We start from the raw sequence: 27,081 nt of genomic DNA, 5'->3' as shown, positions 1-27,081 counted from the left end.
ACCGGCGTCTGGAGCCGCGGACGGTCAACCTCGGCTGAACGGACCGTGTGGAGCGCGGCTGTCCCCCGGTCTCCGTTCTGGAGAAGTATGGAGGAGAGGTGACAGGGTCGGTGGTTTTTCCATGTGAAATACTTGATTCTTCGTGTCTTTGCTTTCAAGCAAAGATTTATGCGGCTGGATTAGCATCTTTTTGATGGTATTCTTGTCTATGAATCTGCTTTATTTTGACTAAACGATGTCCCTCCTTCCCCTTCCCGGTCAGTTTTCGTCGCCAAATAAACCTATGCTTGTTTCTGTCGGGCAATACGTAATTTACACGAATGTTACCACTTTACAGCCGCCCTTCTATGGGCAGTGTTCCTGTTTTCTGAAAGAGGTAGTACTACCGCACTTCGAAGTACTACAGCAAGCTGCAGTACTAATTCAAGATAGCTAAATAATCAGACAAGAAACACTTTCGACAGTCTGGAAACTATTGACGAAGACCGATAAATCTCTATCAAGAGTAGGTATGAGGTTCTAGTAATCTCGGACAGGGCAGAAATTAGGCTTCTTAGACTACCCGACTAGGGTAAAAAGGCCCCTCTAATCCCACCAACACCTTAATCCTCGGTATCCGTTTTCCTGAGTTGGTAAAGGATGCAGTAGTGATTTAAAAGTCTAGGCCTAGACTGCAGAAATGGTTTAATTAGTTGGACCTTATTTTCGACTCCTCGACACAATTAGTAGCGACGAAATGTATTTTCAATCACTCTGTTACTTGATTAGGTGTACCCTCTCAGCCTATCATTCTCTTCATGACTGTCAAGATGATCTGAACTATTATCAGGGTTTCAAACCTACACGTAGATACCCACTATATTCTACAAGTCAAACTTGTATAAATTACGCCGATTCCAGAATGAGACCTATCATTCAGTACAGCCTATCGGCTTCGCGTCAGGTGCATCCGAAGCCAAACAACTACAGATTTAAAAGTTCTCATGAAAATCATTCCATTAGGTAGGCTGTAGCCCAATCGGTCATTAAAGTGCTTTCGTTCCTATCGTCCACCCCTCATTAAACATTAAAGCCGGGCACTCATACAAGCAAGTAGGGGTGGGCATAAACTGGCACCGGAATTGCACCTCCGAGGCAGATCACCCGCAGATCAGCACGGTAAATGCTTGCACATTGGGTCCAGAGGTATGTCATGTCGCGAGGGCCATTGGATTCTTCTCTTTCGTGTCGCACGGGGACTAATGGTTCATCAATGCGTGGTCTTGTCAAGTCTCACACAGTAGGGACTGGTTGTGTTGTCGCTTTGGGAGGCGGATCCAGGGAGATGCATTGTTGAGGGAAATTAAGGGGCTGGTGGGTAGAAAACATGGGCGAAGTAATGGCGCGTGGGGGGTGTCATCATACAGGGTGGGCAAAAGTTGTGTCTGGTCATAGCTTAGGCCAGATCATCCTGGGCGATAGCATCACGGGTGGTGATCTGGTCTCGATTGCCCATGGTGGAGGTATCGTAGCCGTTCTGGGTGAGATACTCGCGGAAGCGTGCATCCTCGTTAGTGATGGTATCCTACATAGTATCAGCATTAGTGATCAGGTTTCTCGAGCTGGCACTCGGAGTGAATACACACCTGGTTGATCTGCGGAAGAAGGAAGAACGCCAGGAAAGCACTGAAGATGCACAGCGCGCTGGAGACGAAGAACGGATCCTGGCCCTTGCGAATCTCGTTGGGGGCATTCTTCTGGACAATTGGCAGAACGTAGGTGCCCACGAAGGCGCCGATCTTGCCAATGGCGGCAGCATACGAGTAGTACTGACCACGAATGGCAGTGGCACTACTCTTGGCGGCACACAGACCCAGGTTATTACCGGGGCCAAACTCGCCGAGAGCGAGGAAGATGCTATCACCAGTCAGAAACGGCAAAACAGGAACTTTACAGGTTAAGCGCAACATACCCGTAGACCACCACGAAGCCACCCACGTTCTCCGGGGTCGCAAGCCACTTGTAACATCCAGACATGATGAACCCAACAATACCCTGAAGAAGCACTCCGATGGCAAGGGTGTGACGAGGGCCAATCCAGTCACTCACCCAAGCGCCAAGTCCGGAGCCGGGAAGGTAGAACATGTAGGTCAGGGTAGTCCAGCCAAAGTTCTTCCACAAAGGTGCATCGTCGCCAGTGATGATTCCGATCCACTTCGAAGAGTACAGGCCGAAGGAGTAGGACGAAAAGTCATAGATGAACCAAATCAGAGAAACCACCGCCAGACGGAACCAATAGAACCTTTAGACGTAATTAGCACGATGTTGGTATACTTCGAATCAAAAGGCCAGAGATACGTACTTGATGATCAACCAAACGGGGAACTTGCGCATCCGCTCACGATTGAACTCCTCGGGCTCATTGAGCTTGAGACGCAGGTACAGCAGACTCAGGGGAGGGATGATACCCAAGCCCAGAGACAGACGCCAGACCAAGCGCAGATGGTTCTCCGTGCAGATCAGAAGAAGAATGGTAGGCACCAGAGCCGAGACGACAAATCCAAAGTCGATCTGGAAGTTTGTGAACATGATAAACCAACGGTTACGATGGCCCGCCTTGAGTTCGCCGGTGTTCTCCGCCGCCGCGACAGAGCCAGCAGGGTATTCACCACCGATACCCACACCGATGAAGAAACGGTACGCGGTCAGGGCGGCGAACAGGCCATACTGGCTACCGTTCAAACCATATGAACCAGCACACAGAGCGGCGAAGACGAACAGAATGATGGTGGAGATCATCAGCGACCACTTGCGCGACCAGTGATCACTGGTGTAGCCGAAGATCAGCATGCCCACGACAGTACCGGCAAAGGCAATGGCCGACACATTCTGACTCGCCGGAGAATTGCTGTACGTGTCCGGGTAGAGAACTCCAAGGATGGTGTTGACTTGACCAATTACCTGTCAGCACGAGAAAAGTTAGCCCGATATTCTTGCGATCACAAGATTGATGTGGGACAGTATGCGCCAAGCAGTGTAACGGGGACGTTGAACACATACTCCATTCAGATAGCCATCGGAGAACAGACCAGCACCACAAGCGATAGTAGGCCAGGCGCGCTCCCAGCGGCCCTTTGGCAGCTCATCCAGCGCGGGGAGGTCGAGGGCGTCCTCATTTACGGGGGCGGGACCCTTCTCCTCCACGATCTTCTCGGACTGAGGATCGGCGCTCATGATGGTTAACTGTCAGCAGCAGCAAGGAGCTTGTCAGTGAAAATCCAGCGTGAGACTCGGTGATCATAGGGAGGAAAACCGAGCGGGGGAAGCTGAGAGCTTAAAATATATCTCACCTCCGGGTGTGAACGATGATCGCGTGTTGACAAGGGCCGAGTGAAAGAGGACTGGACCAGTGGATGTCAACAGACAGACTGGGGACCAAGGCGCAGAGTTGCGACGAAGGGTGTACTGCGGTGGGAAAAAAATAAGAGGAAGCGGGGAGAAAGACGAAGAGAAGGCGTGAAGCCAACAGTTAAGTAGGGCTGGGGGCGTGCCGATCTCAGACAAGAAACAAAAAAAAGTGAATCTTGGCTCAGCTATCGGGGCACGAGGCATTCCCTAACCCGGAATAGCAAGTCGAAGCAGACTACGACAGGAACTAAGACTAACTAACAGTACTCCGTACTAACAGTACATACAAACCCTCTCTCTCCAGAAACCTCGTGCGCCCACCAATTGGGATAACGGTAGAAACGCAGTCCAGTCTTCTCCGTACAGTGTGGGGCATGCGCCGAGTCTCCATCCGGTTAAGCATTCATCTTTCCAGGATGCAGCACCAATCAGAATGCAAATTTCTATCACACGCGGCCATTCACGGGGCTGACGGAGTTTCCGTGATCCCAGTCTTGGCTGGAAGCTGAAAGGCATGAGGGTTGCATTTTGCTGTCTCGAGTCTCGGCAGGCCGATGATCTGATATCGGCAGAGTGGTCAATACGCAAGCCAAGACCGATCCAGGCAACGCGATCCAAGCCACAGTGTGCTTTCCTAAGGTCAAGCGTAAGCCAAAGATGTCTTAAGAACTTGGGTTCGTGTGCTGGGATCCAACGATGGATGCACGTGCAAGACAGGTTCGATCGGCCGTCCACTGGGGAGACTGGAAGAGGATTTGAAACTTTCGGGAGAGAAGTGGAGCGTGGCGTTTTGAGGGGCGCCGAGGATGGCGGGTGGTGGTGGAGGATGGAAGGTACCAGTAAGTACCACAACAACGGTGAATCCTCCAGAGAACAGCAACAGACAAATTTACGTGCCTGGTTGGGATTCCAAGACAGCGAGTCATGATAGCCACGCTTAGAAGGCCACGAGGTTTACTCGATTGGTCTATGATGCTTTTAAGGATTCTCCCGGTCAGCAAAGGTGGAACTTTCAAAAGACCTTGGAAGTAATCGAGGTACTTTCACGTACTTTCGGGTGCTCCGTACTGAAACTGTACTAACCAAGTTGCAAACTAGTGACTACGGGGTTCGGCTCCAGCCCAAGCAGCCCTACAGAGATGGCCCTTGCCAAGATGGTCATGAACATACACGTGGGACATCCTATGCTCCTGGGCTTTGGAGTGTCAGTTTGCAACACTAGCAATCGTGGAGGTTGCCTACTTCTGGAAGGTGCATTGTACACCGTGGGAAATTAGTATAGGAATTCAAATGCTGAGCGAGTCAGAGTATCTGCCCAGTTCCTGATGATCGATTAATAGATAGCGAGTCTAATCTCTCTTATCCATGAGAGTTGACTGGTGGATCATAATTAGTGTACTCCCATATACTCCCCGTAAAAACCGGAGAAATCATACCACAAAGGCTTGCAAGGGCCCTAGGATAAGAGGCACGCGACTATCAACAGTGAAAACGTGGTGAGTGGGGATGGAACAGAGTCCAAAACGGCTCCAAGTCAGGGAAACGAGGGCGATCACCAGCCGTGCAGAACAAGCGCAACGCAATCGGTCACTAGCGAGGAGCTTAAATGTCAAAAGCTAAGTGAAGTGGCCATCGAGTAAGTATGTACGAAGTCAAAAGAGCAACCAAAACAAGGCCTCGGAGCGTGACTATTACAGCCTGATAAATCAGGCACTAATCCAGGGCCAAGTCATCGGCACCGGAAAAACGTCCCCCCAGCTGAGCTTAGGAACCAGCTACGTGATGCATCACCGGCCATCCAACAATCCCATCCAAACACCTCCCTGTCTCTCTACCCTCCACCCTTCTTTCTCGTCATCGTCGCATTCATCAGTCCCCATCCGCAATCATGGGGTCTGATCCACAGTACATCAAGTACCCCGACCTCCTCCTCGCCCAGCATGTCTTCAACCTCTCCAACCCTGCATGCAATCCATCCACCCGTCAGGCCTCATTGAAGAAGCTGCAAGATGCGATCACCGAGCGTAAAATGGCCCCTTTCTACCGCCACCTGGCCCACCCTATCGAAGGCATCCTGAACAACTCTGGCGAGGGTGTGACGCAACACCCGCACCCTCACAATGCAGGGACTTCGAAGCCACTCATCACCTCCAGCATGCTCGCGGCCCGAACGTCATCCAAGATTGATTTTCCCTGGGATGAGCAGCTCTACCAGTCCTTAGTTGAGGAAAACAAGAAGGAACTGGAGGGTATCCAGAAGGAGGAGGATGAGGCAGAGGAGGCCGCTGGTGAGACCGAAGTTCAGGCTGCACGGGGGAAACGGGCTGAGTTCTGGGCTCGCGTTGGAGATAAGGTAAGAAGCGGAGGATGCTGGAGAATATGCGTTTAGGATGCCCTGTCTAACGATGATTGAAATTTCTAGGACAAAGCTATCGAGTCGCACGAAGCCCTCCTCGAAAAGATCGGTTTCCTCGGCACCAAGATTGATCTTGTGCTCGCCATGATCCGCATTGGTCTGTTCTTTGGTGACCGCGTGTTTGTCAAGAAGACTATTGAGCGTGCGGAGGCTTTGGTAGAGAGCGGTGGTGACTGGGATCGGAGGAATCGCCTCAAGGCCTACAAGGGCATGCACCTTCTCACCTGCCGTTCATACAGCCTCGCCGCTCCCCTTCTCCTTGACAGTCTGTCCACATTTACCAGCTATGAGCTCTGTAGCTACTCTTCGTTGGTCATCTACTCCGTGCTAGCGGGATCTCTATCCCTGAAGCGGGTGGATTTCAAGGCCAAGGTGGTGGATGCGCCCGAGATCAAGGCTATCCTGGGTGCTGGAGAGGATCAGTTGGCCGCGCTGTCTGGCGAGGTCTCATCGGGCCCTGGTGCTCTGGATGAGGAGATGAAGGACGTGACGGTATCAAAGTCGACTCCAGCACCCGGAGCCACTACCGTCGTTAACCTAACCACCCTGGCTACCGGCTCGAGTGAGCAGGCAGAGAATGAAGCCCCCGTGGACTTCTCTCCTCTGGCCAACCTGGTCAACAGTCTGTATAATGGTAACTACCGCTCGTTCTTCGTGGCCCTTGCAGCTGTGGAGGACCACTTCTTGACCCAGGACCGGTACCTGCATGAGCACCGGGCCTGGTTCGTCCGGGAGATGCGTCTACGCGCCTACCAGCAGCTCCTTCAGAGTTACCGGGTAGTGGGCCTGACCAGTATGGCGAATGACTTTGGAGTGACAGTGGATTACTTGGACCGGTATGTTTTCTTCTTCCCGTGGCGGTTATCGTCGGTGTGCCATCTCATTACCTAACTTGCGCGATTTTAGGGACTTGGCGAAATTCATCTCCAGCAACCGAATTGCCTGCACGATCGACCGGGTCAACGGGATTATCGAGACCAATCGGCCCGATGATAAAAACAAGCAGTACTCGGATGTGGTCAAGCACGGTGATGCGTTGATCACGAAGTTGCAGAAGTACGGCCAGGCTGTCCGCCTGCGGGGCAGTGAGCGCAGTTAACCCGGATACATTGGGGGTTTTAATTGGAGCAGAGACTTTGTTTTATTTAGAGATGATTCGGTGATACCACCATCCGTCCATGTCTGAACGCAGAAATATTATCTAACGTGATCCAATCGTGTCTCATGTACTGTACCGTAGAATGATAGACCCAGCTATACAATACATATGTGCACGCTAACAAGCCACTCTGTGCTGGGATGTTGTCTTCGATGAAGGTTGTATACCTTCCATAGATCCTTCCACAAGCTATGTAATGAGATCCAGAGATATCAGCTCGTTTTTCATCTCGATCCCAGCTCCCCCGCATATCGGGCGGCTCCGGAGGGCCCGATGGGGGGCGAGACCGGAGTCCAATTCATCGGGCAACGGGAGGCTTCCCGAGGAGAAGATCGACTATGACGAAGTCTCCATAGTGGCTTAGTCTTGTTATGTAGGGTGCTAACCTCCATACTTCATGCATATCGGATATTCTCCAGTAGTTCAGTCATTCTTCAGCCCCCTCCCCTTTGTCAGGAGATAGTAGAATTGTCCTATCATCATCTCCAGACTGTAGATAATCGGCATCTCGACCGATAGAAAGACGCCTCCACATTCTCCAAACTTTGTGGGGAAAAAGGAAAAAAAAATCCAAATGCTGACTCACAAACTTCACCGCCCAATTGGACCCTGGGCGGACTTTTTTTCGTCTCCCCAATATGCAAACACTCTCTCCCGAGTCAATAAACAACAAGGCACGAGCCTATCAAGGACTGTGATTCGATCAATTCGTGATTCAGTCTGATCGTCTGACCCCGTCATGTCCTGGCAATATAAGCTCGCCTCCAGTGTGCGGGCCTCTCCGCGGGTGATCGTAACCCGGCCGAATGCCCGCCTCCTACTTCGCCCGACCGCTGGCGGCGCTGCGGGGGGCTTCTCCGCTGGATCAGGTACGTGGGATGATTTGCGTTATTTGCGTTTATATATAGATGGGGCATTGATTTTCCCCCCCTCCACCCCCTCTTCAAGCGCGGTTTCCGCTGCTATATCGTATGACTACGTCCCATTGCTTCTTTCCATCTTCGAATTGCTTCACCGGGATCGTACCTTCCTTGTTGTGAAAAAGGCTCACTTGACATTCCCTGTTTCGACCTCGACTACTATACACTCTTCACACTTCCTCTTATACCTCGCTCACTCCTGCTTAACCAACTATTCATATCATTACATTTATATAACTAACACTGACCTCGGGGGCCCCATCAGTGTCCGCTATGACTCAAACCACTGTCGCTTATGCCAAGCGCACCCTGACCACGACCCAGCCCAGATGCCTCAACATCGACAACATCAACCCGCACATTAGAGCTGCCAAGTACGCCGTGCGTGGTGAGCTGGCCGTCAAGGCGGAGGAGTACCGCCAGCGTCTGGCCGATGGTGATAAGTCACTGCCCTTCGACAGCGTTATCTTCGCCAACATTGGCAACCCCCAACAACTCGACCAGAAGCCCATTACCTTCTTCCGTCAAGTCCTCAGTCTCGTCGAGAACCCGCTGCTTCTCGAGAACCCCGAGGCCCTGAAGACCTCGTTCGGATACAAGCAGGATGTGATCGACCGTGCCCAGACCCTGTTGGCCAACGTGCAGAGCGTCGGTGCCTACAGTCACAGCCAAGGTGCTCCCGGTATCCGCAAGAGCGTTGCCAAGTTCATTGAGGAACGTGATGGCTTCGCCGCCAACCCTCAAGATCTGTTCTTGACTGCTGGTGCTTCTTCCGGTGTCAGCACCCTGCTCAATGTTATCTGCAACGACTCCAATGCCGGCGTGCTGGTTCCCATCCCCCAGTACCCGCTGTACACCGCTACTCTCGCCCTTCTGAACGCGCAGTGCGTGCCATACCTGCTGGAGGAGGAGAAGTCGTGGGGTACCAACGTCAGTGCCATCACCCAGTCTATCAAGGAGGCAAAGGCTGCTGGCACCAACGTCCGCGCCGTCGTGGTGATCAACCCCGGTAACCCGACCGGTGCCTCCCTGACCGCCGATGACATTAAGAAGGTCATCGACGTCGCTGCCGAGGAGAAGCTGGTCGTCATGGCCGACGAGGTTTACCAAACCAACGTCTTCGAGGGCGAGTTCGTCTCCTTCAAGAAGCGCCTGCGCCAGCTCCAGAAGGAGCAGCCCGGCAAGTACGACGCCGTAGAGCTGGTCTCCTTCCACAGTACCTCCAAAGGTATGGTCGGCGAGTGCGGCCACCGCGGTGGTTTCTTCGAGCTGGTCGGTTTCGACCCGCAGGTTCAGGAGCAGATCTACAAGCTCGTCAGCATTGGCTTGTGCCCGCCGGTCGTCGCACAGTGCCTGCTCGAGACAATGGTCAACCCCCCTCGCGCTGGTGACCCCAGCTTCGAGCTCTACGAGAAGGAGTATAACGGTATTCGAGATGGTTTGCAAAAGCGTGCTTTCGCGTTGTATGATGCTTTCCAGCGCATGGAGGGTGTTGAATGCCAGAAGCCTCAGGTATTTAATAACCCACCCTCTCCCTCCCTCTTTGGAATATCAGCTAATCAGTCACTACTAGGGCGCCATGTACCTCTTCCCCACCATCAACCTCCCCACCAAGGCCATCGAAGCCGCCCAGGCCGAAGGTCGCCCCGCCGATGAGTTCTACTGCCTGAAGATGCTCGACGCCACCGGCGTCTGCGCCGTCCCCGGCTCCGGCTTCGGCCAGAAGGAGGGCACATTCCACTTCCGCACAACTTTCCTGGCCCCCGGCACCGACTGGGTCGAGCGCATCGTCAAGTTCCACTCCGAGTTCATGAACCAGTACCGGTGAAGTGAAACGTGTATAAAGCAAGAGAAGAACAGAAATTACGAGTTATGCTAGACGTTTTTTTCTTCTTTCTTTTGTTCATGACGAGCTTTGCGCTTTGAACTTTGAGCTTTGAAGCTTTGGACTGCGAATTGCGAATTGCGGACTCTGAGCATTTTGTGTCATGTCGTTAGATGAGACCAGTCCAGTCGGGTTGTGTTTGTTTGCGGGTTTTAGGCGAGGCTTGACTTGACTTGTCGGGACGTTGCATTCGCCCGGGCTATTTTGATACCACACCATAGAATACATGCATTGAATCCTTTTTATGTACGATTTTCCCCTCTTTTCCGTAGTTTTGGTGTTGTATTGAGGTGGACTTCACGGGGTGCCTCGCTCGTGTTTTGAGTAGACATGGCCGTAGGCGTAGAAGTGGCATGAGACGATAGGTATGATTTTCGAGTGTTGAGATCTAGGAGTAGGTGAACGAGGATGGATGATTGCAGTCAAGAAAGCTATCGGGATTACCTTGCTTTACCTAACTAACCGGTTATCGACCTGGGTATGTAGGGGAATTCGAACCAAAGAAATCATGTTGACCTATGTAGCTCTAACTGTGGCTCGTGTCCATCTGGATCAATTGAAAGATAGCAAATGCTCACTGTGCTTCTGCCGAGCCTCAACGGTATGGTCTATTTTGATGATGGACTCGATGTTCGCTATCAAAGAGAGAATGTCGTTCCTACTGAAACCGGTCCACGGTCTAATGTTAATTAGAAGATCAGTCCAAGTACTAATGCCCACGGATCTTAAGCAGGCAAGTCTTGATCCGGTAATCCAAGGTGGACTGAATCAACCCAGAATTCTCATATTGAGAGCGATAAACCACATAGCTTCATAGTTCCACGATTTACGCTCTCTTCAACAAGCCCATCCGAATTGGTGAAGTGGCTCAACTCGTCGTCTCTCACACGACAGCCAGGGGCTCGATTCCCCTATTCGGAGACCTTTATCTTTGCTTTTGGCTTGCAGTTGGTATCGTCGACGAGGATTACCTCAAAGCCACATCCGTTTATACCTGACTTTGTTTACACCACCTTAGATGGTGAATAAATTGCAAGGACACTAACCATGGACGAATGAAATTTTCAGGGCTTGTCCTCGTTCTTTGCTTGTTCAATTCGTATTCTGATACATGTAAAAAGTCAATAGTTTCCACTGAGGGGTTAAGTGTGCCCACTTGAGGGTACTAGACCTGCATGGTTCATCTCCCTTCCTCATACACCTTTTGGTAGATCGCGTTGATTTCCCTAAGCTTGAAAATCCGTCCGGGATCTCTGTCATAACTTTCAAATCTTCTATGCTTCTGCCAATCCAAGGGTCTTGGAGCTCCTAGGCCCAATTTCCCAAGCATATCCTTCTCGTCTGATTGATCCCCCACACATCCCGGGATCTTATCAAGGACGTCGATTTTATCATTCTCCCTGCCAACGAGAAAGGGCACATTCTCAGCAATGGCCGCACCCATCCTCGTCATGGTAAATGAATCAAAGGTCGACGTCCAGCGCGGCGTGAAGGTTGCATAGACCGCAAGTGAAAGCAGCATGAGGATATCCAAGCCGAGGATGAGGGAAATCTATATCAAGCCTCTCTGTGAGAGGACTGGGATCTGCGTGTCAAAGCTCAGCTTTCGACGTAATTGGTATAATCATCCAGCACAGTTACATTCAAGGACAGCTCTTCTGTGAGATCTTGACGATCCCGGGTAGATTTCCATGGCGAATGCGTGAGATCAAAAGGCATGCACGCTTGGAGTCCCCACGCCCAGTTGATTCCATATTCCCCCCTATTCACGCGGGAGTAATCGACGAAAAACGTACCCTCGATTTTGTCACAGGCTTTGGGGAATTCGTCGGCAGAAATGTTGTGATACTGCGCAGTGGAATTGATACGAGGAATAAACTGCTGGATAAGGCCAGAGCTGTAGCCGCTTGGGAGTTGAGGTAAGAACGGATTTTCCAGATGCAGGATGTCGCCCAAAGTTGCACCTCCGCGTGTACATGACTGGGATATATTCCACCCGGGTGAATCCAGGACACAAGATACGTTTGCGCCTTTCCAGAGCTGGGCTTGCCGCTGGAATTTGGTTGTCGACTCTAGGGCGCCACGAGTCAGGGCCACGATCAAGTTTGTATCTGCGTAATCCGCGTTTCTCTATTGATCTGGAATGTCAAGGAGATCAAAAACCTCTAAAGGGTATGTTGGAGTCTTGATGGTCTTGGTGGACAGAAATATCGCTTGCAGAGGCGATATGAGCGAACTGAGAAGATTGACGAAGATAGTCAACAGCAGAAATGAGCTTCCATACCGCTTCCAACCTTTCGTGGCGAAAAATGGAAATTCCCTGATGTATGTTGGAATATCGGTCCATCCTTTGTCTGCAATAGTGATCACCTGCCTCATGCTGAGCCCACCGCGAGAAGTTTTCTTCTGAACAAAGATGACCGCGGCACTCGAGCAACAGCCGAGGTCAAGGGAATGGTCAAGACACTCACGATCGCCTGGATAACCCTCCCGGCTTGGTACCATTTTTGATTCTTGTTGTACAGAGATATGGAATACCAGCCCAACTCATGGTGGACATAGCTACCGTTGCCGATCAATGGCCCTTAGGATGCTGTGGTGATAGGACGCAAGGACAAGGAACAGGTGATGACCCAAGTGGAAATGGCCAAGCCAATATAGATCAGTACCAGGAATAGGATATAACCCGAACGATACAGCTCGGTCGAGGGTATCTTTACAGGTTTTGGCCTCCCTTCATTCGTTGCAGTTTCTGCTACATGCTCTTCTTGTGTGGATTTGAGTGAAGTCTCGCTCCCCATCGGAGTCACTCTCGACGGATCACGATCTGATGGCGTATTGTGAGCGCCCATCCCTTCTTCACTGGGTCGCTTCTTCCGAATTTGATGATCTGTCTCTTCTTCATCAGGGTGAAGTGCCGCATACTAGTGTTGATTCCCTTGTGTGATAGTGCGGAGGAGTATTGAGTCCGATCGCTCCATGAGTAGATTCCAAATGATCGTGCGGGAGCTGTCTTAACATGAAGTACAGAGTACTGGAGTTGGGTCTACATGCAGTGGATTTGTATTCTTCCTTCTCAAGACCTTTCCCCGCGAGCTTTGCCAACTCCAAACAGGGGTCGCCCCCGTTGCAGGGATTTGTGTGTCGCGAATGAGGCTCAGCGAGGCCTGTCAAGAGGCTAGGAGCTAATTGAGCCTTGGCTGAGGCCTGGGCCCCTTCCCACGCCGCTAGCCCATGCATCCACCAATTGAATTCCGCACCTGAAATTCCCTGCCCTGGTAAGTGATTAGAGATGACACCAGGGGCATGGTGGCTGGGACACTGCAGGCTGCAGGTTGCCAGGCTCCCGAAATAGCCCCTATTCGACCTCTAGTGCGCTTCTTATAGGAGGTTTTTCGATGTTGGCCTTATGGTGGAAACCTTTTAAATACAGTAGATGTCTAATTTGAGTAGTGGGCCGTACCTGCGAACCATTCATGCTAATCACAAACCCGCCTGGGCTACAGCCCGAACACGTTTGACTTCGGGAAGACGAGAGGCAGATACTTTCATGAACTTCCCCTGATGTAAAATGAGGAAGTGAATTAAAACAAGCGCCATGCTGGAAATACAAGAGGTGACATAGATTGACAACTTTTGGCACATGTCCCCAAAAGGAAAAGTTTTCACCGTCTCTCAAAACAGCATAGAACACCAGTTCTTACCAAAAACCAAACAGCGCCACAGAAGCGGAAGATAGAGAGCCCTGAAGTTGCCCAAAGAATAATTCTGAAATACATTGCCGTGCGAGGCGTCGACGTTGTCTGCTTGAATTAGCCCTGGCACCTAGTAGACGCAACCACATGCACAACATACCGTGAAGCAAAGCTGATCTAGACCGGCATTATTGATGCAATACGCCAGGAGGCCATTGCTGAATGCCCACAGGAGCACCAAATTAGTTCGGAAGGCTTTGTAGGAATCATCCAAACTGGCCTCCTCTTTTTCATTAGGAGGTCGGTATGGCGTCAAGGCCCGTTTGACCGTTTGCTCAAATAGGGTATCGATATCCTCCTGGGGCTTTTCTAGCTCTTCAAAAAATGTCTGTTGATCATTTGACTTTGTCTGCACCGACGGGAGCGTCTCGGCTTTATCAGAACCTTTGGTTCCCCATGACACATCATGCCAATTACAGAATGCGTACACCATCAGTATGTTAATCGACGAAGGCATACCCAGTACATACGCCCATAATGATGTAAACATATGCCATGGATCAAGGTAGAGAAAACTGGCAAGGAAGTAGATGCCGTACGTGGAGATCAAGGCGACTAGAACGATTCCACCCGTTGAACCGATGAAGGTGCCGATGAATGTAACGATACCGAGATGTGTGTCGAATGTCAAATTTTTGCCGGCTAATGCCTGTGCAACCAGATAGAAGGTTAAAACAAGGATATAGCCTTGAACAATAGAGAAGTAGGTTAGAGAAAGTGTGTATGGGATTTTTGATCTGGCGAATACTTGTCAGTCCTAAACGGCATGGTCTTTAACGAGGTTCTGAAACTTTAAACCGTACCCTTTCGGTCGATTTCCAAGTGCCAGTATAAATTGAAGCAAGAGAGTCGCCAAGTAGCCGATCTTGAGGAAGTTGTTCAGGATTGGCGACACTTCGCTGCCAAGCGGCCAACTCTTGAAGTGATTCACGGCGCTCGGTACCCCAACAATATCCATGATGACGGAGGTAGTGAGCCAGTATGATGCTACACATCAATGCCTGGTTAGGTCAACTCATCCCAAGAATCCCAAACTGAAGTGAGTCACTTACCAAGTGAAAACCATGTCATGACAAGTTGAGCAATATTATAAATTAGTTGGATGTGGAAGAGGAACAGGCGAATTGGATTATGCCCACTCTTATAGATCCGTCCAAAATGGATTGTTGCATAAAGGCTCGCCGCAAAAGAGCCATTCAGCCAGCGGCGTCTCTGGCTTAGGAACTCTGCTAAGCCTTCGGGCACATCAGTCTCTCCTTTTGAAGCTTTTACATAGCTCAAGCGCCATTGGCAGCCAGCCTTTGCCACAAGTTCAAAGCATAGGATACGATCCTCCGCTAAAAACATGTTTTTCTTGAAGATGTTCATGCCTTCAATTCCTTTCTTGCCAAGCCTCTTGGATAGCGTGTGATCGCCGTGGAAGTACTGCTCCAAGGGCTTGCCAACGATAGCTCTGTAGCGATAAGCAGAGAATGCTCCTGGAAGAACACTAACGTAGCCGAAACTGCTCTCGAGTGGTTTATCGAGAATATTAGAGATCTTATATTCAAAGTTCTGTGCCGCTACTAGGGGATTCAAGACGTTTCTCCAACCGTGGCCAAGTAATGCATGAATCTCACCACATGCCCCACCGAGGTCCTTGTCGTTATAAAAGGCCTGCCACAGTGAAAGTAGGGATTTGTGTCCTGGCTTGGTACCCGCATCGATTAAAATGCATACCTCGGGGTTCAGAATACGCCCAAACGCATGGAAAAGCCAACGGTGGGAGTTAATCTTTTTGCTGTTTTTCTGTTTGAGGCAGAAGATCATCTGTACCGGTGGAAGATTGGTAGGCTCATCACCCGATGGTCGAATCAATTGCTGCGTTGGTGTGACCGAGAGCTGAGTGGTATACTCGAACTACTTCTTGTCAAAGCTGATCAGCGCAAAGCAAGGAAAGGGGTAATCACAATATGAGCCACTGTCTCTCGGCCATCGACATCTTGTTTCATGACACCATCCTGGTAAATTCCCACAGTCGCAAGAAGGTCTAGTGTCTCTTTATCGCATGGTTTGATACCGTCAAAAACAAGGCATACAACGATCTTTTGCCACGCTGGACCCCCTTTATCCCAGAACTCGGTCCTCTTTAAACTGACGATATCTCTAACGTTTTGCATGACACTATGCAATGTCCGAGCGGTAAGAACTTTATCCTCGTTGTAATAGGTGATCGCGATAACTATCTCGGTGTGTCTGTTATACATAGAGGGGCGAAGATTGTATCCACGTTGCAACGTGAACTCATCAGGATCACAAGTGGCCGCTGTGTCTATCTGAAATGAGATAAGTAGATCTAGAAGAGAACACAGAAATTTCACTCACATCGCATGTGAGTAAATTCCGCAGTAGGATTGCCTTCTAGATCTCGATATTTTGGCTGGACCGCGTTCCGTATTGCACTTGGAACTGGGTAATCAACGCTCAAAACTGTCCTTTGCACCAGTTTTATCCGACGAGTCGGATATCGGCGCAAAGTTCCCGAGGTGATCCTTTGATGTTGTGCCCAGTGATATGAGATTGTAGAGCCGATGTCAGTACTGACATGGTCCCAAAGTGGGACGGATCGTTCATCTGCTTGTCCCGAATCGGACGAGGAGACTCCAAATGGGGCACCAGTCGGATATGGTGAAGTATGACGACGTTGGGATCGTACTGCGGGCTCTTCTAGTCTCCTATATAATCCAGACAGCTGGGTTGAGGAAATTGGTGGTTGTCTGGCATGGTTCAGGTCTTCGAAGTCGAGGGTTTGCTTATTCGAAGTGTTAGCCAGATCTGGCAACTGGAAGACGCGAAATGCTGGACGAACGCTTGAAGGTTGCGGACATTCCATCGAATGACCGATGTTGGGCGGACTGTGAGGTAGTTGATTCGAACTGCATGTGGGATCCATTGTGCAAGGAACTCTTGATTCTTAGAGCAAGAACGAAAGTAAGTCGTAAGTGTATGCGGATAGAGGAAAGGGTATAATGCTCTAAGCCGAGAGTAAAGTTGAACAAAAAAATTGGGGTATTCGGCCATCGACCGGTGACTTGGAGGATTTTGGGTGGACATATCATCTAACCGGCCCCATTCATAAATTATTACGGACCCTCGTTCCGAAATATTTTGTAAGAGGCCGGTTAGATTCTATAGTTGTTCATCCTCTTTTGTGGATCGGATATGGATATGAGCCAATCAGCATTCAGTAAATGCCCGACTATTTTTACTCGGTGGATCCACCATTGAAGAAAGTGTCTGGATATACTTTACCATCGCAGGAGCTTTTCAGCGTGGGGACCTTAGGCTTAAAATTTCAGGCCTATTGGTTGTTAGAGCTGGCCCTATGAGATTTTGCCGACTCTCAAAGAACAGGTTTCCCTCGATGTTGTATTTCTCGTCGGCACCATAGTCGGCGGGAGTCTTGGCATATTTTTTCGGTTAGGTGGTTAGGTTGCTTGATTCAGCTCCAAAACCACGCCAGCTGTCTTAGTATTTAATTTGAATGAAGCCCCCGAGCGTACTGGTTCTATTTTACCCTCTTGGAGTCACTAGTGTGACTTTTTTTCTTGATCCAATGCCAGAGACATTAGCAGAGCCTTTGCCTTTTGCCGGGCCCAAATCCATGCAAGTCCAAGTCAACCTGGATCGTGATGATCCTGTCTACACAAATAGGGATTCAATCTCCGGGAAAATCATCATAACAAAACGAAATTCTTGGCTGAATCTGTCCTTAACCTCCGTTTCCTTGTTGGGTATTGCGGTATCTCGGTCTGGAGCAAACCTCGAAACTCATCTGGTACGTATCTGGTTCAACCCGTCATATATCGAGCGCAGTTCTAAAAACCTGCAGCTGCTTCAGAAGACTAAAAGTTTTTCCCTCTTACTGTGCTTGATAGCACAGCTTCTAACTTGGGACCCACCCTTAGCCAAGGAAAGTACACTTTCTCGTTCTCTGTCACGACACGCCTCATGAAAATTTCTTACCATATCCGCAGCCCTGGATGTTGATAATTCTCTCTAACACCACAAGTTTCTGTGAGTGCTTCAAGTTGAGCAAGCTCGCGAAAGGCCCATTAGAATCAGGTGCTAAACATGAACCCCGGGAAATGGTGCAACGCACCTGCTACAGCGACTTGCCCCATCAGGTGGAGATGATCTATCTATTGCAGAGACCAACTATTGCCTACAAATCAGGATCATGGGGAAGGCAGTACCAAAAGAATTTCAAATACTGGTTGAGTCAGCCTAGCTTCTCTCCTTTTCTTGTCCCTTCAAATAATTGCTCTAAGGGGAACCCAGAGCTGTCCAAAATCATGAAAAAGAAAGCAACTGATCAGGAGGATGACATAGACACGCACTATGGCAAATCTTCAGCGCAAAATTTGCTCTGAAGATATTCCCGTTGATTGCGGTGATTTGTCCTACAGCAGATATTTGGAGTTCTCATACTCTATAACCCAGACCTGTGTCAAGCTTTGCGGTATGCAACATCAGACGTACTTATAAGTTGGAGGTGCACCTTGGTTCGCAAATTGGCCTATCGAAGGTGTGTCATGTATCATCTCGGAGAGAATTTGGCAGTACAGAGGGGCTTCGTCGCTGAACTGACGTATACAGTGATGCGAGCCCCGAGAAATCACCCGAGAATTTCAATTTCCAGTTGACCTTACCTCTCCCCACACTTCACAGTATGCTATACTACCAAAATATTATCCTGTGGGCATGTTACCTCCACAAGCAACATTAGGTGGGAGAGTCGCACAAGTCATGAACCCGTCAAGAGATCTTGCAAAGGGATGAATTGGCTACTGTCGAAACACAAAAGATAACTGGGGACCCAAAGCACGATGTACTATATGTTCGCCAAGATAGGTCCTGTACTTGAATCTGTTCAAATTACCATTTCGGGGGGCTTTTAGCAATTCAGAGCTAGTATCCAACTCATTGTTGATATGCCCGCATAATCTACTTTCGTCTGTGCCGGTATCTATCCTCCAGCACTTACCAGGGGTTGGTATGCTAAATTGCCGATTGATCCGAGTAGGCACATGTCTAACGTGTCTCGTCTGTAATACAAACACCAGAAATACGAGTGCGGTCCTGTCTTGTTAGATCTTCTATTTCATCCCTTGCTTCACCACTGATCTCGGCCGACTTGAGGGCAAGTTATGAGACATTTGGTTGGGTATGATTCCAATCACAGGTACTACATTCTCATTCAGCTGAGCCCAATTCCATATGTAGTATCGCACAACATAATCAGGGTACATATAGAAGACGTAGACGCATAACTCCCCATCTGTGGTAGTGTATATAATATCCCCAGCCTTAAGTCACGATCCAATCATCCACCGCAGATCCTAGACCGTATCTTACAACCATTTCCAACCCCAAGAACAAGGGCAATCCCTGTAAGACCACGGACCGTGCACAGCTAAGCATTAGCCAAGACAATGCAGATAAGGCTTGACCAGCAAGACAGGTGCAGCACAAGATAGATATGTGCAGCATACGTCACGGTAGATTCAGGTGAGTTACGCCGGTATATGGTGCCTGTATATACAACGGATCGATCAGAAGTACGGAAGATGGCTATAGTATTCAATCCATTACTTGGTTCATCCAACCTGCTGGGGAAAGGACTTTTACAAGTACGTAATAAGGATGCATGTTCTGTACGAGGTTGAGGGTTTTGTGGCTTTGTCTCTAATAGAAAGAATGTGCAGAAAAATACGAGGACTAAGGTTCTGGTATATTAAACGGCAGCTACAGAGAATAAGAGAGTCGTTCGGGAGGACCGAAGCTCATCTGATCGAACTCGGGGTTTCTTCACAAACTGATACTCAATGTCGTGGTAATTCAGGTCATGGGAAGAGGTTAACCTGATAAACCTGGTCTTGAGAGGCTGCTCACCGCTATTTATGTCTACCATATCTACCCCTCTGATAATGGATTCATTCATCATGAATCGTATTCAGCAAAGAATAATCCCAATAATAATACTGGAATCAAAAGAAAAGAAGAACTACAAGAATATTCAATCAAGCTGGCGAATAAAAAGTAATCATAAACAATTTTATTCCATGCAATAGCCATCCTATCTTATCAACCTACTAATCCTCACCTCACCTAAGAGCAGGACCGTGCATCTACCAAGCCAGTATGTAGTAAGGCATTCACATCCATCCATCAACGCCGCCCGAGATCGGCCGTAAAATTTCTTCACCCACTTCCTAGCATCCCACTATCCTGCTCCATGTAACTACCCTGCAGCCACAAAAATCCTGCTTACTCTGCGCAGATCCGAAACCGCATGTCCAGCGGCAGCTAGCTCAGCCAACTTACTATATACAGTAGTGTAAAGTGTCAATCTAGTTCCGGGGTTGGTCCGTTCGGCATGTTTCCTGGCCACACCGCTACATCTGTTGTGAAACCCTATGGACATGGGAGGAAGTAGTAGCGGGCCGGGTTTGTGGCTCGGGAGTTTCTGCCCGGACGTGCGACGGACTTGAGTGTGGGGTAGATCGAGGGAATCGGTTATATGGTTTTTGGATGTGAAGGGTTGCTGGAACTTCCTAGTAATAAGGTGCGTTTACATTGTGGGAACTAGGAAGGCTGAGAGCCCATACATATGTACGGAGTGATTATTGGTGGGTATATATTGTGTATGGAAAGTACGGAGTACGCGGTGTACAGATGTGGTGTTTCCGGTGAGTATTGTGATGGTGGCTGGCTGGGGAGTACATAGGGTCTGATGTGCATACATACCACCAGGTTACATGGGTAGCGATACATAACTCGAGGACATGTACCTGTACATATATTCTCGAGTTGTTTCTGGAGATTAACTGGTCGGAATCATTAAGATCGAGCCATAGAATATCAATCCTGACCTGGTTTGTTCACTTAAGCATGTACAACAAAGAAGTAAGAAAACATTTCCTATACATGGGCAACTCAACTGCAAGTACCAGATACGTATATCTCCAAATCGCAGATTCCCTCTAGATTGAAATGCTATCGTGAGAAGATCTAGACTGGCTAGTAAAACAAGTGACGGTAAAATATAAAAAAGGACAGGCATTTATCATCATCTCTCATCAAGGTCATGAAGACGGTGTGGAGGTGGTGGTAAGAACTGACCGCAGAACCCATGGACCATATTAAAAGAAAGGACCATAGATCCTACGGAAGAACCCCAGGGAGGAAAAGAAGAAAGTAGAACAAGAGGATTTTTGCCAAACGAGTGTATCAACCAAGTGCTATTGCGCCCACGACTGGGGGAAGTATTCCCCCTCCAGAGGCGACGCAGGTCCTGTCGTATCAAAGAGACTAGCCGGCCAGATGGGTACCGAGTCCGGCGCCTGCGACAGAGAGTAGAGCTCTGGCGCGGGAGTGGGCTTTGGATCGATGCCCATGGTGGCCTGCAGTTGATGCTCGAGCGCAGCGGTGGACTCGTTTGCGGACTTGAGGAAATCATCGATGTTGATCGATCCCAGGTCATTGGAGGACAGGAGCTGGGCCTGGGGCAGACCGACCAATGATGACGCAGAGCTGACGCGGAGGTGGTCCATGTCCGAGGCTTCGCTCACGCTGTGCAGATCGTGCATGTCATTGCCCGCGTGTCCCAGTCCCGGCAGCGGTCCGAACTCGTCAACCTCGGAGATGTCACCCGATGACGAGGGAGGAGGCAGGCCCGAGGGATACGTGTAGTCGAAACTGGCGTAGGACGGTGTTTGCGTGCTGGTAGAAGCAGGGACATCCGAGTACAACGGGAAACTGGACCAGTCGACTGATGGCGCACCCGTACCGGTCGGACCGAGAGGCACATCCGAGTCCGGTGAAGTAAAGTACGGGTCGTGGTAGGGATCTTGGAAAGCCATGCAGGTAATCGGGGAATTATTGGACGTAGTCGCAAAGGTGGAAAAGGTCGTGACATCGAGAGGCGGGGGAACACTGGTAATGATTTGCTCCAGGGGAAATTTGTCCATGGTGGCAGGGGCGGACGTCGGGTTATTGGAGGTACCGTCTATGGACGGGTCCATTGTGGCCGTCGACGGGAGAGCAGGAGTAGCAAAGCTGTCCAGGAAGGCTTGTTCGAGACAGGTCGTAGTCGCAATGTCGTCAGTGCCGGCAGAAGGAACGCTGTTGGGCGAACCATGCTGTGACGTTTGTTGCGACTGAGGTAGAGGATCCATCGAGAGGCTGAGAGGTTCTTGAACGAATGCCGACTGTGTCAACGGCAAATGGTCCACAGACCGACGAGGCATGTCGGAGGGGTGGTGGATGGTATGTGATCGTGGGATTGTGTAGGGCAATCCACACTTGTGGGCCATGTCATTATGCTTGTGGGCGGGTTTATGGTGACCGTCACGGAAGATCGTCAGCGTCGATTCGGACTTTGTTGACGTGAGATGAGGTTTCCTAGGGAGCTCAGCAGGAACCGGGTGAGGCACGGGCAAGCCTGCCTCTGGCACGCTATCTAGATGCGGTTCCTTTTTCAGCGCACAGATGCAGCGCTGGCCATGGCAACAGCCACAGCGGTGAAGGGAGTCCTCTGTAAATTCAGATCAGAATGGGGGAACCGAGGACGGCAGCGCCATAACATTATATGCTCACGCTTGAGATCTCGCTTGTCACAATGAGAATCGGACGAGTCGGTTTTCTTTTTCTTGTCGCCGCACTCGCACTTGACGTGGGTAGTCCGAGACTTGCGTAGGCCGCGGCAGTGGGAACATTGAGAGACTGGGCGGCCTTTTTTGTTGATGTGGGTCAAAGGGCGGTCTAGGGGGTAAAAGGACAGGTTAGTCTCGCGAAATTGGAAGCTGATTGCGCAAAGAGAACCATGGACAAGGACAATGCGAGCGAGGGAGGATGATCGACATACCGCTGTGGTGACAGCTGCTGACCCGGTGACCCCGGACGCAAGCTTCACAGGCCCACTTCTCACCATCGATAAGCATCGCTGTGGTTATTGAAAGGTACACATGCGATGAATCGCGAAATGGTTATAAAGATGGGGTTTGAATGGTTAAATTGAAGTTGAAAGTACCGATCGCAATGAGGATCGGGAAGAGCCGTCAAGGCGGGGGGTATAGATCAGCCGCTTCGTCAAGAGGGCCGAATTGAACGAGAATGGACAAAAGGGTATCTTTGGGCGAAAGGGTATCCCAATGCGCGGAAGTTCACAGAACGCCGTTCCAGTATACAAGAAGCGATAATGGTATTTTGATATTGGGTTCGACCGAGGGTGTTTTAGGGAGATATTCGCACTGGCCTCTGGGGGGGAGGAGGGAAGGGCGAAACCGGAGAGACGTCAATCGACGGGGAGTATTGAAGGTGCAAGAGGGTCCCAAGGAAGATGAGGAGTAGAGAGAAGAGCGAACTCGAGGGGGACCAAGCCTACGCACCGTTTGGCGCCGGCCGTGAGACAGGACACCAAGTACCGGTAGTGGCGGCCAAGATAGAAAGCGATCGATGAAGGAGCCTGAAGGAACACCCTATGCAGGGAAGAAAAAGAGGAGAGGAGGGAGGCGAAGGGTTTAAGACGGTACCAAGTGGGATTTTCACTGCGCAGCTGGTCAATGTAGTCGGCCGTAGCGAGGCACAAGGCACGGTGTGACAAGCCTGTGACAAGACACTGTAATATATTATGTAAGTCTTGAATTGGAACCACCCATTTCCTATTTGTTTTCTTACCATCCAATCTTCCATATTCCCCCCCAACCCTTTCATCATCTTGCAGCCGCGAGGACTCCTATTAGTTCCGATTATGCTGGTCCTATCCCCTGCAGTGGAATTGATTCAATTCTTCCATGGCAAGCCAGGTTGCGACCCCTAATTATCGGTGACTCCCCCTTTCTCCTTGCCAGCGAATCTACGGACTATCGTCTCCACCTCGAGTCCCAGGACGTGGCCAGGCTCCACAATGAACCGGGACTCTTTGTACGGCTCTGGTTAGGGTTTGTTCCTTTCTGGTATCAATTCCCACAATCAAGAGGGAAAGCCTCAGACATGGTCAGACCAGCGACGGTTTGAAGATAAGTCATCCGATCCCAAGTCAATTATAATTCGATACCAGCCGCTCGTTGCTCCCAAACGATATGGCTTTTAGAGATTTCATCGGCATGTACTATATGTACATCCATACGTCAGACCATCGGTGCAACAATGCATCCTTTGGTCCAGCCAACTCAACCGCATAGCGACGGGAACCGCCTTGCGTGGCAACACGAATGCAGCCCCAACAACTCAGTCCTGCTACCAGCTTCCCACGAGGGAATGCAAAAAACAAGCATGGTGTTATCCTCCAGAACCTATCCTCTGTCGAGTCTCGAATGGTCCCGATGAACTGGGCTATACGAGGCAGACCAATTGGTGGCACAAAAGAAAAGAAACATCCATCCAGGAAATGCAGCATGCAAAAAGAAACACCAGAGTCCGTCCATACATTTTGAAGGTTGGGGCAGCTTCTCCTCTTTCTCTCTCTCCGGCGGAGTAACCGAGCACGGCCTTTTTCCCTTTGTACGAACAACCCCACCAGCAAAATGGATCTCGCTAGTCAAATCTGGGGCCGCACATCCCAAGCCTTACCACCTGGTCCCTTCAAGCCTTGGGAAGCTCAGAGCCATTTGCCTGGTCGAGAGTGTTTCAACCACCATCTCTGACTCTGTGCTTAATTTCCTCTTGATGATTTTCAGACCCCTGGTCAAGGCCGTTTCAAGGGGAAATACTCCGTAGATTATGCCAACCAGGATCTTCTCAGGTACCATGTCCGATCGAAGTTTCCATAATCCCTGCAAGCCGCACCTCTTGGACAGATCATTGGTGCAAAGAACAACTGCTCTTCTTGGCGCTGTCAGAAATCGTATGAACCAGTAAGAACCTTCTGCAAAAGTCTTCTCTCCTGCGCTGGAAAATGTCAGAAGAAAGGAACACACCTGCACTCTGCCCCCGTCGTAGTGGTGGTTGCAGACCAGCGGCAGGATAACTTACAGTTCGTGTACGGTAATGCATGTCATAGCGCCGTTCAACGCAGTCAGATGGCGTCACCGTTCCTGCTTCGGGCGGGCTGCAGAGGGGTCTAGCGCCGGCCAGCGCGGTGGGCCCTGATCTGCGCATGCAACAATGTCCACGGCAAACCAATCATGAACTTGGTGGGTGTGGCATCCGGTTACAAGACAATACACGCACGAGGAGAAATACGGCAACCGTACGGTCTCGGTGAAATCTAAATTAAGGAACCGCTGGTTAACTGACTAGTTAGCGGGCGAAGGATGACCTTCGTGCGGGTCACAAATTACGATCGGGGATCAACCTGACAAATGGCGTTAGAGCCATCGGGCGAACCAGGGAGTCGATTTTGGGAGTGGTCAAACTGAAAGAAAACATTCGTCAAGTCAACGGTGATCTACATATATGTGTTGAACTTAAGATATAAAGATCGTAATTACTTTCAGCTCGGTTGTTAACTCCCATCGTTAACCGATAGAAAGCACTGAACAAAAACAAAGGACATCTGACATCAGCCCGTGAACATATGAGAGAATGAGCGGCCGCAAAATGGTCGGTCCCCCGAAAGGCCTAACTAAAAACCGTCCTAGACATGCTGAAGAGAAATTGAGAGCTTAGGATGATATCCAACAAGTATCCATTCTAACAGCGCCCTATAGAAGCGATTGCATAGAGACTACACCACGATGACTGCGTGATCACCTGAAACGTTCAAGTTATCCATGAGGAAGTCTTCATCATTTCAAACTCTTCTCCTTGAGCCAGAATGTCAAATTTGATAGAAGCTATCAGCGAAGATAGTTTCTGAAATCATCGTAAGCAATATCTTGCCAGTCTAAGATCATCACAGCCAATCATCCCCCTCAAGGTCAAACCTCATCATTGTCGAGAACCGTAATTTGGCAAAACTCCTTTAACACGCGGATAACCTGGTCTGGATCCCGTTCCTTGAGGCCCATTTCTCTTTTTCTCTCGTTGCTGCACAAGAGACGTCTTTCGTAAGCTCAAGTTCCTCCCATTGCAAGTGGTCCACCATTGAGTCAGAAAGTATTCATTCTTGTAATCATAGAGAGGGCCGTCTTGGGTGGCATTGGCCTCGCTCGATTCCATGATCCGAGATTTTGCATCGTTGTGTGCCCAGAGTTCCATCTTAGCTTCATCTAACGGTTCTAGAAATGCTTTGTCTCGAATTGCATGATCAAGGCCGTGGCACATTGGACATGCTTGGTCTGTCCCACAGCTGCCATAAATATCAGGATACTTTTGTGACATCCCACCACATCCAGCACAGACGCAGCCCTCCGAGTGACAGAACGGGCAGCAATTGTTGAAGTAATATTTCAGAACGTCTCTAATGTCAAATTAGCCTCCTAACAAGCAATTTTGGTCCCGGGATTAGGGGGAATATGCCAACCGTCCGTGAGGATTCGCCCAGACCCGTGTGCATTCTTGTTTGGCATCTGATATATCCTTAGGTGTATGCGTATCGAGAACTTTCTTGAGTGATTTTGCTCCAAAATAATTTTCGGGAAGAATGTTGGACTCGGAAGAACCCGAATTCTCCTCCGGCCCATCTGGTATATCGTCGACATGGGGCCCATTCAAGATCCAGTGACCTGGCCCTGCTAGGACTTCCCAGTGGACCCTCCGCACTGTAATTGGGGAGGTGCGGGGATGAGGATCGCCGTCTGCTGGGGCAGAAAGCACGACGAACATAGCTGCCAATTCTACCCAACTTGCTGGAAAGAGGGCAGGACGTGCTGGGTAGATGGCAGGATAGATCATGATGAGGTCGTTGGGCTCTACGGCCTTGATGAATCGGTGACCTATCGTTATGAATGAATGAGTGCTTAGAGGACTTTGTGCCGGTCAACGAGGTTCTTGGTTTCTTCAGGGTGTCCGTAGAAATCTGTATCGGGGCTATACTTAAGATTAGGCAACTTGAACTACGTAATGACTATCGCATCGGGAAAATTAAGATATCGCAGAAATGCATATGCGTATGGAAATGAGTTCCCAAAGTTGATCAATGTAGGATGACAACGATCAAGTGCGTTTGTTTGATAGCATGTGATCCATTCCTCTTTCCCAGTAAGCTTCTGTAGGGATAGCCACATCTGAAGGTAAGCCCGGGCGGACTTGAAAAGGACAAGCAGTTTAGACCACCTTGAACATGCATCACGATCTCCTCCGATAGACACATTGCAGGGACAGTATAAGGACTCTCCTTCACCGTTTCCAGGTGGCTCCGTAGCGGAGGCTCACGATCGGACAAACTCATCGTCCGGTCGGAGGAGATGGGAAATAGTATTAATCCGCTGGAACACGCAGAAACAAAAGGCCGTCCTCCGTGATCATCCCGAGAAGCAAAGAACTATATATCAATCAAGTAAAAACAAATGGATTGAATGTCGCATGATGAATTTCACGTTGTCGCAACACAATGGTGCTGCTCAATGCGGCGGGCGCTAACCCCTGCCAAATTCCCTGACCGAAAATTAGCCTGTAGAAAAAAACCTTTGACT

At 49.8% G+C, this 27,081-nt stretch overlaps 7 protein-coding genes across 7 annotated transcripts; 2 read left to right on the top strand and 5 right to left on the bottom strand.

The window, feature by feature from the left end:
- Positions 1-1,435: 1,435 nt before the first annotated feature.
- On the bottom strand, positions 1,436-3,213 carry N7473_002921 (putative MFS phospholipid transporter (Git1); the record flags this gene model as incomplete). Its single annotated transcript, XM_057148861.1, has 5 exons — positions 1,436-1,564; positions 1,626-1,896; positions 1,952-2,281; positions 2,342-2,940; positions 3,040-3,213. 5 exons carry the CDS (start codon positions 3,211-3,213, stop codon positions 1,436-1,438), a joined length of 1,503 nt encoding a protein of 500 aa, XP_057012515.1.
- A 2,062-nt stretch (positions 3,214-5,275) lies between these two features.
- On the top strand, positions 5,276-6,902 carry N7473_002920 (proteasome regulatory particle lid subunit RPN7; the record flags this gene model as incomplete). Its single annotated transcript, XM_057148860.1, has 3 exons — positions 5,276-5,740; positions 5,810-6,639; positions 6,710-6,902. 3 exons carry the CDS (start codon positions 5,276-5,278, stop codon positions 6,900-6,902), a joined length of 1,488 nt encoding a protein of 495 aa, XP_057012514.1.
- Positions 6,903-7,701: 799 nt separating this feature from the next.
- N7473_002919 (putative alanine aminotransferase) lies at positions 7,702-9,710 on the top strand (the record flags this gene model as incomplete). The annotated part of the gene is made up of 3 exons (XM_057148859.1): positions 7,702-7,831; positions 8,148-9,394; positions 9,456-9,710. The coding sequence occupies 3 exons, from the start codon at positions 7,702-7,704 to the stop codon at positions 9,708-9,710; spliced, it is 1,632 nt and encodes a 543-aa protein (XP_057012513.1).
- A 1,237-nt stretch (positions 9,711-10,947) lies between these two features.
- On the bottom strand, positions 10,948-11,220 carry N7473_002918 (uncharacterized protein; the record flags this gene model as incomplete). Its single annotated transcript, XM_057148858.1, has 1 exon — positions 10,948-11,220. One exon carries the CDS (start codon positions 11,218-11,220, stop codon positions 10,948-10,950), a length of 273 nt encoding a protein of 90 aa, XP_057012512.1.
- A 146-nt stretch (positions 11,221-11,366) lies between these two features.
- N7473_002917 (uncharacterized protein) lies at positions 11,367-12,272 on the bottom strand (the record flags this gene model as incomplete). Its single annotated transcript, XM_057148857.1, has 2 exons — positions 11,367-11,897; positions 11,931-12,272. The coding sequence occupies 2 exons, from the start codon at positions 12,270-12,272 to the stop codon at positions 11,367-11,369; spliced, it is 873 nt and encodes a 290-aa protein (XP_057012511.1).
- An 853-nt stretch (positions 12,273-13,125) lies between these two features.
- On the bottom strand, positions 13,126-16,394 carry N7473_002916 (Chitin synthase C; the record flags this gene model as incomplete). The annotated part of the gene is made up of 9 exons (XM_057148856.1): positions 13,126-13,187; positions 13,259-13,328; positions 13,472-13,570; positions 13,623-14,259; positions 14,326-14,509; positions 14,575-15,178; positions 15,242-15,421; positions 15,472-15,833; positions 15,887-16,394. 9 exons carry the CDS (start codon positions 16,392-16,394, stop codon positions 13,126-13,128), a joined length of 2,706 nt encoding a protein of 901 aa, XP_057012510.1.
- Positions 16,395-20,805: 4,411 nt separating this feature from the next.
- Positions 20,806-22,506, bottom strand: N7473_002915 (copper fist DNA-binding domain-containing protein; the record flags this gene model as incomplete). Its single annotated transcript, XM_057148855.1, has 3 exons — positions 20,806-22,100; positions 22,163-22,327; positions 22,431-22,506. The coding sequence occupies 3 exons, from the start codon at positions 22,504-22,506 to the stop codon at positions 20,806-20,808; spliced, it is 1,536 nt and encodes a 511-aa protein (XP_057012509.1).
- Between the last annotated feature and the right edge of the window lie 4,575 nt (positions 22,507-27,081).

The sequence above is a fragment of the Penicillium subrubescens genome (assembly GCF_028828155.1).
Source record: "Penicillium subrubescens strain IBT 31985 chromosome Unknown utg000002l_segment0_segment0, whole genome shotgun sequence".
NCBI classification, from domain to species: Eukaryota; Fungi; Ascomycota; class Eurotiomycetes; order Eurotiales; family Aspergillaceae; genus Penicillium; species Penicillium subrubescens.
Note: the sequence above shows the minus strand (reverse complement) of the source record. Positions and strands in the feature narration are given on the sequence as shown.